The 17816-nt window shown below is 40.5% G+C and overlaps 1 protein-coding gene across 5 annotated transcripts in view; it reads right to left on the bottom strand.

The window, feature by feature from the left end:
• The window catches only part of SPTLC1 (serine palmitoyltransferase long chain base subunit 1), a 47586-nt gene that overhangs the window by 7994 nt on the left and 21776 nt on the right, over positions 1-17816 (bottom strand). For 3 of the 5 annotated variants that reach the window (XM_065550374.1, XM_042854599.2, XM_042854601.2), the window contains 6 exons: positions 13627-13756; positions 9668-9757; positions 8745-8852; positions 4906-5001; positions 4509-4605; positions 3691-3745 (listed from right to left, as the gene is read on the bottom strand). In XM_065550374.1, coding sequence (XP_065406446.1) covers positions 3691-3745; positions 4509-4605; positions 4906-5001; positions 8745-8852; positions 9668-9757; positions 13627-13756 — 576 coding nt within the window. The remainder of the gene's footprint in view (positions 1-3690; positions 3746-4508; positions 4606-4905; positions 5002-8744; positions 8853-9667; positions 9758-13626; positions 13757-17816) is intronic. The other 2 variants (XR_006175489.2, XM_042854600.2) reach the window with 1 other exon arrangement.

Below are 17816 nucleotides of genomic sequence, written 5' to 3'. Positions count from 1 at the left end.
ATAAAAGTGTTTTCCACCTCTAATCACTGCCATTCATCCATTTTTTTAAATAGGATAAAAATGCATACTATTTAAAGACAATATTGCATAGGAATCTCATCCAATGTCTTCTGTTACCTCAAGAAAAGGCAAAAGAAACTTTGGAGCAGAGAGTGATGGAATAACTTTACTATAGGGTTTAGGAAGAATTACATCCTCCTCCACTCATTAGCTAATGGTTGGCTTGTGCCCTGAAGCATGAGGCCTTATATATATAAATATGGATTTTCTCATTATCCTTATGAAGATCTAAACCTATTCTGAATTCTATTAAGCTCTTGGTATCAGTGGTATCTTGCGACACTGAATTTCAAAGTGCCTACTTGTGCACTGTGTAAAAAAGGATTTTTTGCTGGTTTTAAATTTGCTGCCTTTCAATTTGCTTGTTTTTGTGTTGTGAAAAGGAGGAAAATCACACACTCATTTTACCTTTCATTATTTTAAACAGTTCTATTGTACTTTTCACCTCTAAAAACTTATATCCATTCTTTTTAATCTTAGTTAAACTGTGCTTAATATGAGAGAGAGAGGAAAATCAGAAGTAAATACCATATCCCAGGCGAAGGCACTATTGATTTATAATGGCAAAATACATTCTGCATTTTCTATATACTTTTTTTTTTTTTTAAATACATCCTAGGGTTACCATATTTTGAGTGTCCAAAAAGAGGACACTCCATGGGGCCCCGGCCCCGCCCATGCCCCCCAACTCCACCCCTTCCCCAAAGTCCCCGCCCCAACTCCGCCCTCCCCTGCTTCCCGCGAACATTTGATTCGCGGGAAGCCTGAAGCAGGCAGCAGGTAAGCTGAGGGTGGGGGGGTGGGGGGAGGAGGCGCGTCCCAGTCTGCCCCCCCCCCCCCCAACCGAGTGGCTCCCTCCGGCCCCGGCATCTCCAGCCTGGCTTGGCTTGGGCCCTGGGGTGCCGGCCCGGCCCCCCCGGCCCCGCACCGCCGGCCCCCGGCCCGGCACCCCCGGCCCCGCATGTCCCTATTTTCCCGGACATGTTCGGCTTTTTGGGATTTCCCCCCGGACGGGGATTTGAGGCCCAAAAATCCGGACATGTCCGGGAAAATCCGGACGTATGGTAACCCTAATACATCCTATTTTTTTTTTTTGCGCTATTTTGGCAGTCACTGCATGTTTTCTAAAGTGATTATTAATTTAAAATCCAGCAATATGCAAGAGTATTTCAAATTATTCCTTCTAATGTGCTTTTACGTTTGACAGGGAATTTTATCTACCATTGAGTTGCCCACAACTAGCACCAGTCTTTCAGTCTTCTCTAGTGCTCCCAAACTTAAATAATTGTGTCCTCTACAAGTTTTGCCATCAGACACTTGCTCAAGCACTTATCAAGAATGTAAGAAAGGCCATACCGGGTCAGACCAATGGTCCATCTAGCCCAGTATCCTGTCTTCCATAAATTGCAGGTGCCAGATGTTTCAGATGGAATGAACAGAACAGGGCAATTTCAAGTGATCCACTGCCTGTCATTCAGTCCCAGCTTCTGGCAGTTAGGGACACCAAGAGCATGGAATTGCATCCCTGACCATCTTGGCTAATAGCCATTGATGGGCCTATCCTTCATGAACTTAAATTCTTTTTTGAACCCATTTCTACTTTTGGCCAACACAACATCCCTTGGCAATGAGTTCGACAGCTTGACAGTGTGTTGTGTGAAGTAGTACTTCCTTATGTTTGTTTTAAACCTGCTGCCTATTAATATCATTGGGTGAGCCCTGGCGTTTGTGTTATCTGAAGGAGTAAATAATACTTCTCTATTCACTTTCTCTGCACCATTCATGTTTTTATAGACTATCATATACTGTCTCCTCCACACACACACACACACACACCCATCGTCTCTCTTTTCTAAGCTGAACAGACCCGGTCTTTTAAAAACTTTTTCATACCGAGGCGGTTCCATTCCGCTAATAATTTTTGTTGACCTTCTCTGTACTTTTTCCAATTCTATTATATTTTTTTGAGATTGGGTGACCAGAATTCCATGCAGTATTCAAGGTGTGGGTGTACCATGGATTAATATAGTGCCACACACACACACATTTTGAATACTGCTGGCATGCTCTTTCTCTCTCTATACATATATACACACACACAAGATTCCAAACATTGTTAGCTTTTTTGACAGTGATATTAAATACCAGTCCTAGCACAGAGTCTTGAGGCACCCCACTGTTATCCATTTTTCAGATTGAAACTTGACCATTTGTTAATCCTACTCATTTTCAATTTTGCCCAGTTTCTAAACCATGACAGTACTTGTCTCACCCTGTGTTTAATTTTCCATAACGTCCTCTTTTGACGATTCTGTCCAAGGCATTTTGATAGTTAAAATAAATTGATATCCAGCTCTTAGACACTTGTTGTAGACACCAAGAGTTCTAATAAATTAGAGGTGCACATTTTCTCCTTACACATGGTTTGTCCCTATCACTTTCATCTACGTTTGTAAATATCTTTGTAACCAATTTTCCTCAATACTGAAGTAAGGCGTTTGTCTGTATTTCTCAAGATTATTACTAACAGCTTTTTAAAATGTAAATTCAAAGTTTCCAGTATAGTAGCTGATTTTAATGAGATTTTGTTACTAACAGTTTATCTATGTGACATTCAAACTTCTAGTATGTTCAGAGTGAATTTGTTTGAGTCTGCTATTGTTCCTCAACCTACACTCAATTTCTTAAAGAAAAAGTTTATATGGATCCTATAGTAATACCTAAAAATATACTACAGAAGAATATCACAGTTACATATCTGCTACGACCATTTTAACCTCAGTTACAAGTTTCAATCATCAATTATTTAGTGCCTCTCCCTTAAACTTAAATACTCTTACAACTAATTGTATCAAGCAACTAGACACTGAGATCAAACAAACACTGTTATTGGCACAGAATGCACAATTCAAGAAGACCAGACTGTTCTGGACTACTTACATCACCTTACAATGAAAGTCTTAAGCAACAACTGACTTCATTTCTTTATCAGAACCATTAGGAAAAAAAAAAACTTTCTAGATTACAAAACTAACCACTAAAAGGCTATCAGAAAGAATACAGATAAAGCAAATACTCTTGTGAAATAAAAAGACGATTGTAATTTGCTTGACCACTGCTAAAAATTAGTTGTCATTAAAACTGGCTTATAGATTACTGCATTAACTGACAATTTTAAGAAACTTTAATCTGAAATAGAAACTGAATTGGAACTATAGGAGCAGGTACGTATTTATTCTGAAAATTAGTCAATTGACTATAAACACAAAGTATTGAATCTAAAACACTTACTGTATTATCAAAAAGCTGTTGCCAGAAAAATTATATTAAAAACTCAATGTACAGACGCTCCTCGAGTTACGAAGACCTGACTTACGCAAATTCACACTTATGGAAATTCGCACGTACAGAAAAAGTTCATAAGCCAGAAATAGGATTCTCGAGTTGCGGAAATGTTTGCGTAACGTACGGGTATAAGTTTCCGACGTACGCAAAATTGGAGTTATGCAAAGTTTTCCGGAACTAAACAGGGCGTCTGTAACTATAGAGGATATTATATTCATGATACTTTGTGATATTGATCTATAAAAAGCTGAGTCAGTTGACAGTAGTCAAGATCAAATAGTTTACCTTTGTAAAGCTTTGTGAATCCGTTTGCATTTCTCTCGTAAAATCTGAAAAATGTCTAGACAAAAGAAAAAAAGAGTCTCAGTCTCTTGCTGCATATTTCTATAAATCCCAAATAAACTTTGAGCCTCTCTACCTCTTCTTACAATGATCCTCATTCCTAAGAGAATACCATTTCCATCATGAAGTGACCAATGCTATTCCAGTGGAGTCATTTCTGTTTAGAACTCTTTTTTGTGAGACCCAATTAAAGGACAACACATGGAGAATCAAGAAACTACAGGCTGAAGGAATATAATTGGAAAGTAAGAAGGGGCTTCAACCTTTGATAACTATGTCCCCCTTTTTTCCTTACTTTACCTTGAAAATTACCAAATATGTTCTGGTCAAATGGGAGGAAGGAAAATCAGTAGGACATTTGTTTGTAGTGAACAACAACAGTTTTTAATGAAGTGTTCAGTGTCTCCCTTCTCTGGCTCTTTCCATTTCCACTTCTCTTTTTCACTGTGTGTGAAAAAGGAAGGGGTGGGGGACAAGAGATATATGGTGGGAAGAGACAGTGGCAGGGAAAGTTAAAGGGAGAATGAGTGAAAAGGAGATAATGAATGTAAGAAGTGGAAAGAGTCAGTGGAAAGGGAGCAGAGAGAATGAACGAATGAAAGGAAAAAGTAAATGAGGAAGCGCTAGACTAAGAGGGTGAGGGATGGAAGTGGGGGAAATTATGCCCACAGGCTTTAATCTTGAGCTCAAACAGTTAGTGTTCCCTCTGAACAGAATAACTTGTCACATTACAAAGTATTTGATTTTTCAGAACGAAATACCTGGATTCTCTTCCATGATATTGAGGGACTCAATAGCAGCAGCAGCTAGTAGGGGAGGCAGAGAGGCTGAAAAGCAGTAACCCTGACCTGACAATCTCTGAGAAAGAAAATGAAAAGTCATAAACAAAGCTGAAAAGTTCTTATATCAGTTTTGCTTGTTCACGATAGTACAGAAAAAAAAAATCTTTAAAGTCATTTGGTTTAAATTAAGCAAAAATCATAACTGAACAACAGTCTCTAACTCATCCACATAATCTTTTTGAAGTGGTCTTCTAAATGGAATAAATTCCAATGTAAATCATTTATATCAAGATGAAGCTTGTAAACAGAAGTCAAGTCACTGTCATTTCTTAGTAATTCAGTCTGCTATTCCATTTAAAAATAAGAGGTGGCATACCTGATGGTCAATAACAAAAGATCTTCCACAGCAAAATCCTCCAATAGAAGCCAGGGAATTCTCCATGTTTGCACTAATCAGATCTATATCGTCAACCTGTCATTCAATTAACAGAATATATTATGAGAGAGGAACGAGGTGGATGGAAGTGAAGTGAAGCTTAATTAAATCAAGATCATTTACAATATATAAACTACGCTTCAAATTAACATGTGCGCTAGGGCAAAATACACCAGATTACCCCACCCCCATTCATAGTTTTAAAGCTCCTTGTTTGTATCACTTTAACACAGTTATGGCTGAACTGCCTCCATTTTAATTTTAAACTATGTTTATAGGGATCCAAATATATTTCACGTAAATGTTTTCAGGTATTGCAACATATGCAGCATGTAAAAATAAAATTATGCATTTGTAGGCCCCAATCTAGCAAAGTACTTTGGTACCAGATCTATTTTAAGCATGTGAGTTGTCCCAATTAAGTCAATGGGACTGAATGTGATTTAAGTTACTCCTGGGGGGATTCTGTGCCGATGGGGGGGGGGGGGGGGGATTCATATGGCCCGCATTTTTCTGTGCCCCTTGTGCAGAAAAACGCAAAAAAAAAAAAAAAAATCTGCCAGGGGACACGTGCCTCTTCCCCAGCAGCAAGTTTGTTCAGCATGCCTGGAGCAGGCTCAGAAATGGGGGCTTGGTGTATGTGCATGCATGCCTGCGTGAACATCGTGGGGGGGAAGAGGGGGGCGGGGAGGGTCTGAGTGCACGTGTGTGCTAGTGACTGTACTCCTGGGGGGATTCTGCAGGACTGCGTGCCTGCACCAGAAAACACCCTGACACACACACACTTCCTGCTTTTCTCTGCAGAAAATGGCAAGAAAGCCTCACAGGGTGCATGACCATGTGTGCACGGGTTTTTTTTTTGGGGGGGGGGGAGGAAAAGAGATAGTCCCCCAAACAGAAGCGAGGCATTGGGGGGAGAGCACACAAGGTTATGTGCCACTGCCCCCCTTGGAGGCGGTCTCGGGCTCTGCAGCTGAACACAGCCTCCTGGGTCAGTTGTGCTTCCCTTCTGTGTTCTGGGAGCCTTCCTATTTTCTGTGGAACAGTGAGTTCCCATGGTGGGGGTGGGGAAAATGAGGGAAGGTGGGTGGGGAGGAAGAGGCAGTGGGGAAGGAAGAGGGGTGGAATAGGACAGGGGGAGGGGAATGTGGGAGTGAGGGGAGGGGGATGGAGAAGAAAAAGGGATAGGGGAATCACTGGGGGGGAGGGCAGGAGCAGGATCCCAGCAGGTGGCATCCCCACAGCAGCAGCTGGGGCTCCCCCATTAAGCAGGCCCATCGAACCCTCACAAGCCCTACCCCCCCCCACACACCTGGATCCCTCTGACAAGCCCCCCAGCACCCAGACCCCCCCACATCCAGACCCTTCCGCCAAGCCCTATTTACCCTCACTCCCTGCTGAGACCAACCACTATCACCTGAATCCCCTGCAGAGTCCCATTGCACTTGCACCAGAACCCCGAGTCCGTGCATCCAAATCTCCCACTGAGATGCCCACATCCAGATTGCCCTACACTGAAACCTCTCATCCCACACCTGGATCACCCCACACCTGGATCCCCCCACACCTGGATCCTGCTGGCTGAGCCTGCCTACCCACACCTGGTGCACCTGGCCCAGAGGGGCAGGGCCCCGGGGTGTTTCTGGGGCAGGCCCAGCCCTTGCACTGCCAGGGTCAGATGTGGCCTCACTGCCGAGTCCCTGTACTGGGGGAGGTGGGGGCTTCAGGGTGATCTCCCACCTCAGTGCAGCCAGTGGCCTGTGCTCTCCACTGCCATGTTGGAGCCACATGTATTTATTGACAAATAAAATTTGCAGAATTTTAAAATATTGGGTGCATAATTTTTTATTTTTTGGCACATAATTCCCTCAGGAGTATTTAAGTACATGCTTAACTGGAGTTGGCTTTGGATCCTAGAAATACCTAATTGTCCCATTAACTCATTGGTTGCAAACAAGTTCTCTTTTTGTGACGTGTGGAATGCAGCACATAGAAAGAAATGGTCTTTAACCACAAAGAGCTTTAATTATAAATAGACAAGACAGACAAAGACCCGGGATGGGCAAAGGGATTTTACAATAAGCCAAGCAATCAAATAATGCTTGGCAAACATCATGGTAGTTTCACTTGCACTTTGTTTCTTCAAATTGGTTTTTTGTTTTGTTCCAAGTATATTATGTGGGTTGGAGGAGTTAGAGCAAATGAGCAGGAAACAAAAGGCAGGAGAAGTGGAGAAGAGATGGGAGCATAGAAGTCAGAGAGTGCAATGCTGGTAGGGGAGGGAGAGATCAGCAGAGGAAAAAAACGAATGCCAGAGGTCAGATAGAAGGAGACAGAATTTGACATTTTCAATGTTTAGGAGGTTGTGAAAGTTGCTTCTGCTGAGGAACCACTGCCTCCAATATGCACTTTTCTTCCTTCCCCAGCCCATGGCAGATAAAGAAAAGGGCCCCTTGTGGCACCACTGTACAGGTCATGCCAAACCAATGTTCCTAAGCATAGGGAACCTGCTGAATCTGTGAGCACCGGCAAGTCCGACCACAACAAGCAGGGCAATGGCTAAAACCTATCTATAGAAAGTCTGACTCCATATGCCAACCACCCTGTGCCCCACCGAAGGAGAGTGAGGAATGGGGGAACAGCACATGGAGAGGGACTTTTGTGACCTTCCCCACCAGAATATTTTTGTGTTAATGTAAAATTTTGAGTTTGTGGTGGTGTAGGTACTGGAAGCAAAAAAGTGCCTGGGCCCAATTTATAAACTGAATGAATTTAATTTATCTTGAAAAAAATGGAAAGTATTTTTAGAGACTAAATTCAGTGAACTGTCAGAGAGAAGTAAATTATGCTTTCAGTGAAAACTGAAATGCAACCTTAACTGTGGAGACACCTCCACAGTACTTTTCACTTTAGCTTTAAGATACCCTCTTTCAAATCCATGTCTTGGTGTACTGAAGTGTGCCATGCCTGAGTACAGGGTAAAACAGAGATATTGGTACCTAAACACAGTATGATACAAATGTCTTTGGAGAAGTTACAATAAGTTGTCCTCATCTGTAGCATGGTGATATTTAATATTCATGCACTTTAAAAACATTATTTCATGTAAGCAGGATTGATTAGTTTTAAACAGCATTTCTTTCCCACTTAACATCTCGTTTAAGAGCAAAAGTATTCTACTGCATTTAAAATTAAGACATCTCTACTATCACACATGCAGGCTCACATTACTATGTAAACTGAAGAGTCTGTTGCCAGATGTGTGTGAGCAGAGTCTTGGACTAAAGACTCCCCAGTGCCAAATGTATTCCACCTCCAACCCCAAGTACAATGTCCTCATAGGAAAAAAATAGCATATCATATTCACTATTTCCCCCTCCATTCTAACAAGAGATATAAATAAACCAGTTTTTATTAAGACTTTTCCTAAAAGTCGTTCACTCTTTGTGCAAAATTCAAATCCAAAGTGAATGTTAATGGCAGATGATAAAAGAGGTCATGTAAAGAGGAACAGTGCCAACTCCACCCACCCCCAATGTTGCTATTTAAACTAAAAAATTAAGTAGTTGTGTTTTCTATTAAACAAAAAGATCAGTATAGTAATTGGATAGCCAAATTGACTTAAAATTCCTACCATACACAGATGAACACTCTTAAAATCTGTAGTACTGTTATTGCCAAAAATATACAAGAAAACCAGTATCAGAACTTGTCCCAGTCTACAACTCTCTTGCCAACACATAATAGTCCCAATGAAAGAAAAAAAGCCTAGCACTTACATTTATTCCAAAGTGTTCCGTAACACCTCGTCCATGTTCTCCAAGGACTCCAAAAGAAAGACTTTCCTCCAAAAAAATCCTCACTTTATATTTATATTTCAATTTTATCTGCAGATTTAATAGTACAAATGATACAAGACAGTCTAATATTATTGACATTTTTGCAAAGAAATAAGTACAAGGTACATGTACAAAAGATTGAAAATCACATGAAAGATCCTATAAAGTATCCTGAATAATGTAAGACTGTTAATCCCACTATAATACTCAGCCATTTTGTGTGTTTTAGAGTCCTGAACACCATTGCCACTGTTTAACGCTTAAAATAAGTATAAGAAATCTAAAATGCCCATAGTCATTTATAGACCTAACTTGGATTTTCTTTTTAAGAAACAGGCTATAAAATACTTTAAAATATTACATAAGATATTCACAGCATTCTACCTATCATCATCAGGAACAGTGTTGTACACAAAATCTATGTTTAATAATTAAGGTTGTACTCCCTGGAGTCAAGCGTACTGTTTTCATTATTTAAGAGACCAGCTCAATTTTTAAACTAAAACAAAAAAGTGATTTTAGTCTAAACCTATTAAGCAGGTATACTCTGTAAAAACAGATCATTGTTACATGATAGGATATGTATATTACAGAACTGCAAAATTCGGAACCTGATTATGAATACCTCAAAAATGTCAATGCCAACAATCCACTTTGTAGCTAACACAAAAGGGGATATAATATTCTATTATATTTTAGAAATGTGATCATGAATGAAGGGAAGGTATAAGGTTTCATGCAAAGCATTCACTGCCTTTGGCATTTCCTTACTTTTAAGGTTCAAAGATGCAATATTAATATTTTATTAGTAATGTGTGTACATAACACACACAGCTTAAACAAACAAAACTGAAACCACTTACCAAATCTGGAAGAGGACAAATATCTCCAGTATTCATATATAGCCCTTCCACCAGAATAAACCTTCGAGTTACACAGGCCTTACGAGGATTCTTCAGAGAAAATGTATGTTTTAGTATGTATGAAGTGTTCAACAACAAAAAATACAAACTTCTATTAAGATAACTATTTGTTTTGGGGGGGGGAAAAAACAAACAAACTTTTATATCCTAGTTGGAACTTAGCATTTCTGCTCTTATAACCATATTAAGTGTCTTACAGTTGGCTGACTATTTGGCTTCATTATTTTTAAAGTTGCTGTATTTAAGATTCTGTGCCATTGTGTAACAAATCAGGGACTGAATACCACCGATTCAGCTAAACTGCACACTTACACTAAGGGAATAATATTCAGGAATGTATATTTTGAGACCAGGTCTCTATCACAGAGAGTAGAAATGCTCCCTTAGCTGTCAAAAGCGTTCAGGGTGTACTTCCTCTTTGTCATGAAAAGAGAAGTGGAAACAGCGTAATTTAAAGACTTTAAGGCTTTTCAGCATAAGGTTACCACAGTCAGTTTCAACTTAACAGAATCCTGTTACAAGGGGTCTTTTATAACATACCTCAAATATATTCTTACAGATTATAAGGCCAGAAGGGACCACTGTGATCATCTAGTCTGATGTCCTGAGTAACAAGGGCCCTAGGACTTCCCTGAATTAGAGTTTGAACTCTCTCTTTTAGAAAGACATCCGTTCTTGATTTACAAATTTCCAGTGATGGAAGAATCCATCACAATGCTCAGTAAATTGCTCCAATGGTAGGTATATCCTCACTGTCATTAATATACACCTTACGTCAAGACTGGATTTGTATACCTTTACCTGCCAGATTGAAGAGCCCTCTTATCAAAATTCTGTTCCTTATGTAGGTACAGTAAAAGCTGTGTTATCCGGCTCTGTACCAAGTGGAAAGCTCTATAAACTGGCATTTCTAATCTCCATAGAAAGTCCGGTTTATAGTTCGGTTGGTGCGGAGCCAGCAGGCTCCCTACCTGGCTCCGTGTGGCTCCCCGGCTTCATGTGGCTCCCAGAAGGCGACATGTGCCTGCTGCTCTTAAGCAGAAGAATGGCCACGAGGGGTTTGGAGTGCAGGAGGGAGTGCGGGGCTGGAGGTTGGGGCACGGGAAGGGGTGGGAGGCGTGGGCTCAGGGCAGTGAGTTGGGGCGCGAGAGGGGTTTCAGGGTGTCAGATCTGGGGGGCACTTACCTTGGACGGCTCCCCACAAGCAGCGACATGTCCCAACTGCTCCTAGGTGGAGGCGCAGCAGCACGCAGAGTTGCCTGCCGTGCCTCCGCCTAGGAACAGAAGGACAGGTGGCTGCTTGCCGGGAGCCGCATGAGGTGAGTACCCCCTAGATCTGGCACCTCACATCCCCTCCCACTCCCCAACCCCCTGCCCAGAGCCCCCTCCCACACCCAAACTCCCTCCCAGAGACCGTGCCTTGCATCCAAACTCCCTCCCTCTTAGTTAACCGGCATTCTTCACTTACCAGGACCCCCCATTTCCCCAACATGCGAGATAAAAAAAGCTTTTACTGTACTTATAGACCGATCAAGTTACCCCTTAAATTTCTCTTTGATAAGCTAAACAGATCAAGCTCCTTGAGTCTTGCCTATAAGGCACATTTTCCAATTCTTTAATCATTTTCCTGGCCCTTTTCTGAATCCTTTCCAATTTATCCACATCCTTCTAGAAGTGTGTACATCAGAATCAGACAGTATTCCAGCAGTGGTCACACCAGTGCCAAAAGCAGAGGCTACATATCCTCTTTACTCCTGCTCATGATTCCCCTGTTTATACATCTAAGGTTTGCATTAGCCCTTTTGGCCACAGCATCACATTGGAAACTAACATTTAGCTGATTATCCACAAGGACCCTCAAGTCTTTTCAGTGTCACTGCTTCTCAGGATAGAGTCACTCATCCTAGAAGCATGGCCTGCATTCTTTTTTCCTAGATGTAGGATGTTCTATTTGGCTGTATTGAAACACACTGTTTGCTTGGGTCCAGCTTACTAAGTGATCTATGTTGCCTCTGTATCAATGACCTGTCCTCTTCATTATTTACTACTCCCCCAATCTAGGGATCATCCGCAAACTTTATCACTCAAAGCTATATTTTCTTCCAGATTATTGATAAAAACGTTGCATAGCATAGGGCCAAGAACTGATCCTTGTGGGACCTGACATACTTACGCAATGACTTCCCATTTACAGTTACATGCTGACACCTATCAGCCATTTTTAAATCAATTTTGTGTGCCATGTAAATTTTGCATTGTTCTAGTTTCTTAATCAAAATGTCATGCAGCCCAAGTCAAATACAGAAGCTTTAGATTATTATATCAACTCTATTTCCTCTATCAACTAAACTTGTAACTTCAAAAAAGGTTAAAAGATTTTTCCATAAACCCATATTGATAATTAATTGCCGTATATACTCGATCATAAGCTGGTCATTTATCAACCGATCCCCCAAAATGGATAAGTAAAATGGAAAATTGTTATGACCCATTCATAAGCTGACCCTATAATTCAGGGGTCAGCAAAATTTGGCTCCCAGGCCAGCAGGATAAGCTGGTGGTGGGCTGAGATGGTTTGTTTACCTCGAGCGTCCGCAGGCATGGAGGTAAACTTAAGTAAACAAAGTGTCCCGGCGTGCCAGCTGCTCATCCTGATGGTCCGGGACAGCAACTGGTGGAGAAGTTTTTTGGGGAGCCAGAAACTGGGGGCCAGGGGGTAACCCATGTGACCACCCCCATGACCCCACCCTTAGCCTGGGACCCCCACATTCTCCCCATCCCATCCCTAACCACTTTATCTTGGGAGGGCCAGGGGAGGATGTCTCTGGCCTGGCTGGAGCTGCTCCGGCAGGCTGGGCAGCATGGTCACAGCCTGCTCTGGGGGGTGGGGCCGCAGCCTGCCAGCCCCGGAGCTGCAGCTGTTTCGGAGGCTGGGGGGAGAGCAGTGTGGCCAGAAGCGGAGAGACTCTGGCCCCGCCTCTTCCCTTCTGGCTCTGCTGGCCTGGGGGGAGGGGCTGTGTCCCACCTCTCCCTCTCTATACCTGTTCATAAGCCGACCCCCTTCTCTGGTGCTTCCCTTTTTTACTAAAAACATTCAGCTTATGAACGAGTATATACGGTATATTACTCTCCTTTAATTCTTCGGGATCAAACAGACGGACTGGCCTATAATTACCCAAGTCTTCCTGTTTACCCTTTAATATTGGCACATTAACTTTCTTCCAGACTTCTGGAATTTCATCAGTATTCCAAGACTTATTAAACAAAACAAAAAAACCAACCCCAACATCAACAGTCTAAAGAGCTCTTTGGCCAGCTCTTTTAAAACTCTCAGATGAAAGTTAACTGGACCTGCTGATTTAAAGAGGTCTAGCTTTAGCAGTTGCTGTTTAATATCCTCCCAAGTTACTGCTGGACTGGAAGCATTTCATCATCATATTTGGCTCCAATGATAGTTTTTATAAAGAGGGAATATGTGAAGAGTACATGAGGAGAATCATCTCACCTCTTCTACAGTTTTCTGGTCTATACTTAATTTATTTATAAAGATAGGGCTGTTCTAACAGTTTTGGTACAGATTTACTTATAGCGGTTTAGAAACTGAGTTAATCAGTGTCACCCCTAGGATGGGGGCAGTTACACAGATTTCAAAATAAATGTATAGGTACAAAAAACTGTGTTTAAATCACAAGCCCTTAGTGACCACCTCCATCACCTACTCTTGACAATGACAATACAATTATGGCAAGCGAACACAGCAGCCAAATCCAGTTTAACTATATAAGCAAAATTAAGCATTCAGCAGTGATTTATATAAAACAACAACAGACTACGAGTGCTGGATCTATTCAAATATACAACCTACTTAAGAAGGGCAAAAGACTACAAAGAAATTTTACCTTTTGATCTTCAATCTCTTGTTCTTTCAGAAGTTGCTCAAGGTCAGCCATATCATTATGTTTAAATAACTTAATGTTACTTCGCGATGCCTGTAATCCTTTCTGAATAGCAAAGCAGGCAGCTTCATCTCTATAAACACAGAATACTCTTTCATTTTGCGCTTGGTTTGTTAATCACTTTTAAATAACAGCGTAGGTCAATTACCTTTTTAGGCCTGCTTTGCTTTTAAACTGCCTTGTATACTTATATGTGTATAAATAAAATCTATGTTTTATTACACACAATTTTAAATAATTTAAAATTGGTTTCTAACACCTGTTACCCTCTGCGGCTATGTGGAGACATCTTTACACTTTAATCGTGAAATGTACAATTTAGAGTTTTTCTCTAAAGCAAGGACCAGTGCACAGAAGTGATACTAAAATATTTTCTGGTTTCCAGATTACACTGAACTGTTCATATGAAACACTACAAATATATGTAATTAACTATTTTCATTGAGAAGCCATTTTACTGTCTTTGCATCTAGGATGACTATCAGGCTTATTCTGTGGTTACCTATTTTTCAGTGTGGCAGTGAAGGCCGACATAATTCCCGGGCCGAGACCAACATTCCATAAATAGGGGTATTATACTCCTACAATTACCCATTGGTTCTTCTCTTTCTACCTGCCTCAGTTTTAAAGCACGGCAAGTCTGAGAATGTGCTTGACCTCTCTTACCAGTCTTAAGAGTACTCATAGTCATTCTTCCTCTTTTATTCCACTTCATGGTGAGCATTTGTCCCAGTTTTCCAGGCCTGATAAGCCATTTCTCAGACTTAAAGATGCATATGTAATTCCCCCCCCCCACTAAATTACGTTTTTTGGTAATTTCTTAATTGGATATACTCAGAATTCCTTTTGAAGTTGCAAATCCCTCCTTCTGCACATACTGAACAACAGTAATTTAATTTTCAAACATCAAATCTCTAACATGATGCACCTTTTTTGTCAGTGATAAATACGGTGTGCTACTGAAGCAGAGACTCTTAGGGTACATTTACACTTAAGGCAACATGCAAGGTACAGACACTACATGCCCAGGTAGCATGAATATAAACAGCAATGTAGATGGTGAGAGACAGCTTAGGCAAGTAGGGTGCCCTACATGCCTGAAGCCTTAGGCCATATGTCCTACATTGGCTCTCTACATGCCCAAGCAGTGCCTCTCCCTTGCCAGAGCCTTTCCTGGCTGCAGTGAAAGGCTCTGGCAGCTCATGTAGCTACATGCTGCAGTGACAAACAGGGATGCAGCCTGACTCTCACTGCAGCGTGTAGCTACACATATGGTGCCTATACTTTATACACCACAGTAAGTGTAGATATAGTCTTACTGTAAAAAACTAAAAATACAAGTGTACAGGTAATAAATATGCTGAATTCAGCATATCAAGCTTAAAATATTCTGGCCACTCAATGCAGTACATTTTAATTTGCTTTAATTTAAAATGTGAATACACAAACTGCAGCTCTTACTAAAAAGTCAAGAGAAACGGGTTAGAGAATGCAGCCTTAACCTGCTATTTATTGCATGGGTATATGTTCTCGCAGAAAATAATCTAACTTAAACACAGCCTATTTTCTCATCACAAAGTGGGATACATTTCTTTGGAGGAAAGAGGTTAAGTCTGAAGCTTTTCTGTTTATCCAGCAGAACCTTTCTATTGTAGCTTTGTGGTTGCAGAAGCATTTTGCATGATAGGAGAGGAAAGATTTACTAACTCCCAAAGAAAGCATTCAGCTAATAAGCACTCTTTCTTCATTAACTTTGAAGTGTTTTGTTTTGTTATTTTAGAGACATTTGATACCAATTTTGTCAACTGCTATCCATACTATTGCAATAATTGCTTGTCAGATTGTCATCAACTCATTTTTACTGACGTGTGAGTGAGGTAATTTGAGAGTAACCATAAGTTGCCAACAGTACGTAATACAATAACTTCCAAAGATTTCTATAAACTAGTTATTTTTGCCCGTAACAAGAACAAATGTTATCACTTACAAGCTTAGACTCTCTACACATCAACTTAATGCATTTTTAAGCATGCTAGAATCACATATATAGTACGTTTGGGTCCCGATTTCTTATCAGATGCAGTTAGCTCTATAACTAAAGTTTCAAATTTTTTTTGCAACATACCAGGTTTAAAGATTTAGGTTTTCTAGACCATCTAGATATTTTTCTTCCTTTAAGCACTGTGTGCAAACCACTATGTATCAGGCATCACTGCTTCAAAGCAATGTTTAAAAAGCATACCGGAGTCTAAAGCACTGTTTTAAAATAGTTTACCTAGTAAATGGGGACCAGACATAACTATGCAAACTATGTTAATAGTTGGACGTTTTCTATTAAGATAGTAATTCCAATGTTGACTGGGCCAGTATTAGAGAAAAATAGTAAGACTGCTACCCTATTTTAAAGGGAGCCAGATTTGGATACCATAGAGAATATTTATTTACTCAGCACAGGCCCAAACCAATAAGATTCCATGTCACCCCAAATATAACGTCTTCCTACATTCATAAATTTATATGCAACGCCCATTAACAATAAAGGGAATTTCTCACAGACAAAAAGTGATCATACCTCATGGTATGTAACATGTCCTGGCCCAATCTTAATATTCTTACAGCACTTTAAAAATGGTACAAATACTATTTATAGGTATTTTTATATTTTAGCACAAAATAGGTTATAGTGCCCAGTGCTAGTCTTCAAAATAGGTGTGTAAAAATGGCACCTTAATTATTATACCCATTCTTGTGAGTATAAAATTGTTGGTTAACATTAACAGTTTATTCCTGTACGCCTGGTGGAGCTAATACAACTAGAAGGGAGTGAGAGTATTCTTTTCCCTTTCACATTGATACAACTGTTCATTAAGTAATAATTTACTGATATCAAAAGGCATAATCAAATGATTATACACATATAGGTTATATGTGTATAACTGAGGGCACAATTTGTCCTGCAGAAACTTTTGATCTTGTGCAAGAAAGAAAAAAACCAACTTGACTTGCAGATCCTAGGCTGACTTTGCAGGGCTGGCAGTTAAAACAGGGTTGCCAAGTGTCCAGTTTTCTTGTGGTACAACCTTCTTACTTTCCTCTTTTTTGGGGGGGGGGGGGGGGAGGGGAAGGGGGTAAAAAGTGATTGTCATATAGGTACGTGTAGCTCGAAATGTCACAGGGTAACCAGAAGGCAGTAGAAATATTTCTGAAAATGATTTTATTTTATTTTTATTTAATATTCAAGTCTCTTCAGAATGAGTTCAGTACCTCACAGAAGCTGGACTTCAAGCTTTAGCTGCTCCATTCAATCTTGCTTATGATTAAAATTCTTACTATGTCACAGTGTTAGTTCTTTCAAAGATAATATTAGTCTTATGATATTTTTGGCATGACAGAGCATATCTAAGTATAAAGTGACCTATAGCCCCACTAGCAAGTACCTCGGAGTTCTCACCTTCCATAGACAATTCAGGATTTAGACTGGCAGGAGTGCTGTCAGATTTAAATTGTCAATCTGGGCTGGCCTCTCTCCCTTGACCCTTCTAACAGTTACGAAGGCATCAGTGCCCTGCAGGCAAGACAGAAAAGCCTGCCCATCTCAAATTAGCTGCCAACAACACTGCACAATGGCTGATACAGGAAAATTAACCACTGTACCCTCGCTATTCCTTGCATACAAGGGGACTTGTTTTTCCCTCCTTAGGTGGCAATTACTGCCAACGTCTGATTTTCTTGGTAACAGCAACAACTGAAAGTTAGCACATTTGGTCTGAAGAACAAATCAGAAGAGATAGGAGTTTTAGGCCCATTGATCAGCTTACATGTTAAATATAATTATACAAACAAGGTTAAAATGCTCTAAACATGGTTTTATTAAAGTTTTCCTTTTATTCTTATGACATTAAACTTTTTCATTTTAATCCAATCTGACTTTCAACCTACTGATCAAGCTTAAGCCATTTCATGACAATTTCTATTCATTGTAGACATTCAACTTTAGAAAATATGTCCCAGATTCTCCTCTCCGTTCAGGTTGCTTTGCAGTGTGCAGCTGACAAGAAGTGGCTCTCCTGTAGTTGGCTATGCCATATTTAGGACCATCTCAGTGGGGCACAAGACCGAGTCTAATGGCACAG

Source organism: Chrysemys picta, chromosome 6 (genome assembly GCF_011386835.1).
Source record: "Chrysemys picta bellii isolate R12L10 chromosome 6, ASM1138683v2, whole genome shotgun sequence".
Classification (NCBI taxonomy): Eukaryota; Metazoa; Chordata; order Testudines; family Emydidae; genus Chrysemys; species Chrysemys picta.
The sequence above is the reverse complement of the archived record's forward strand: the minus strand, read 5'-3'. Positions and strand labels throughout refer to the sequence as shown.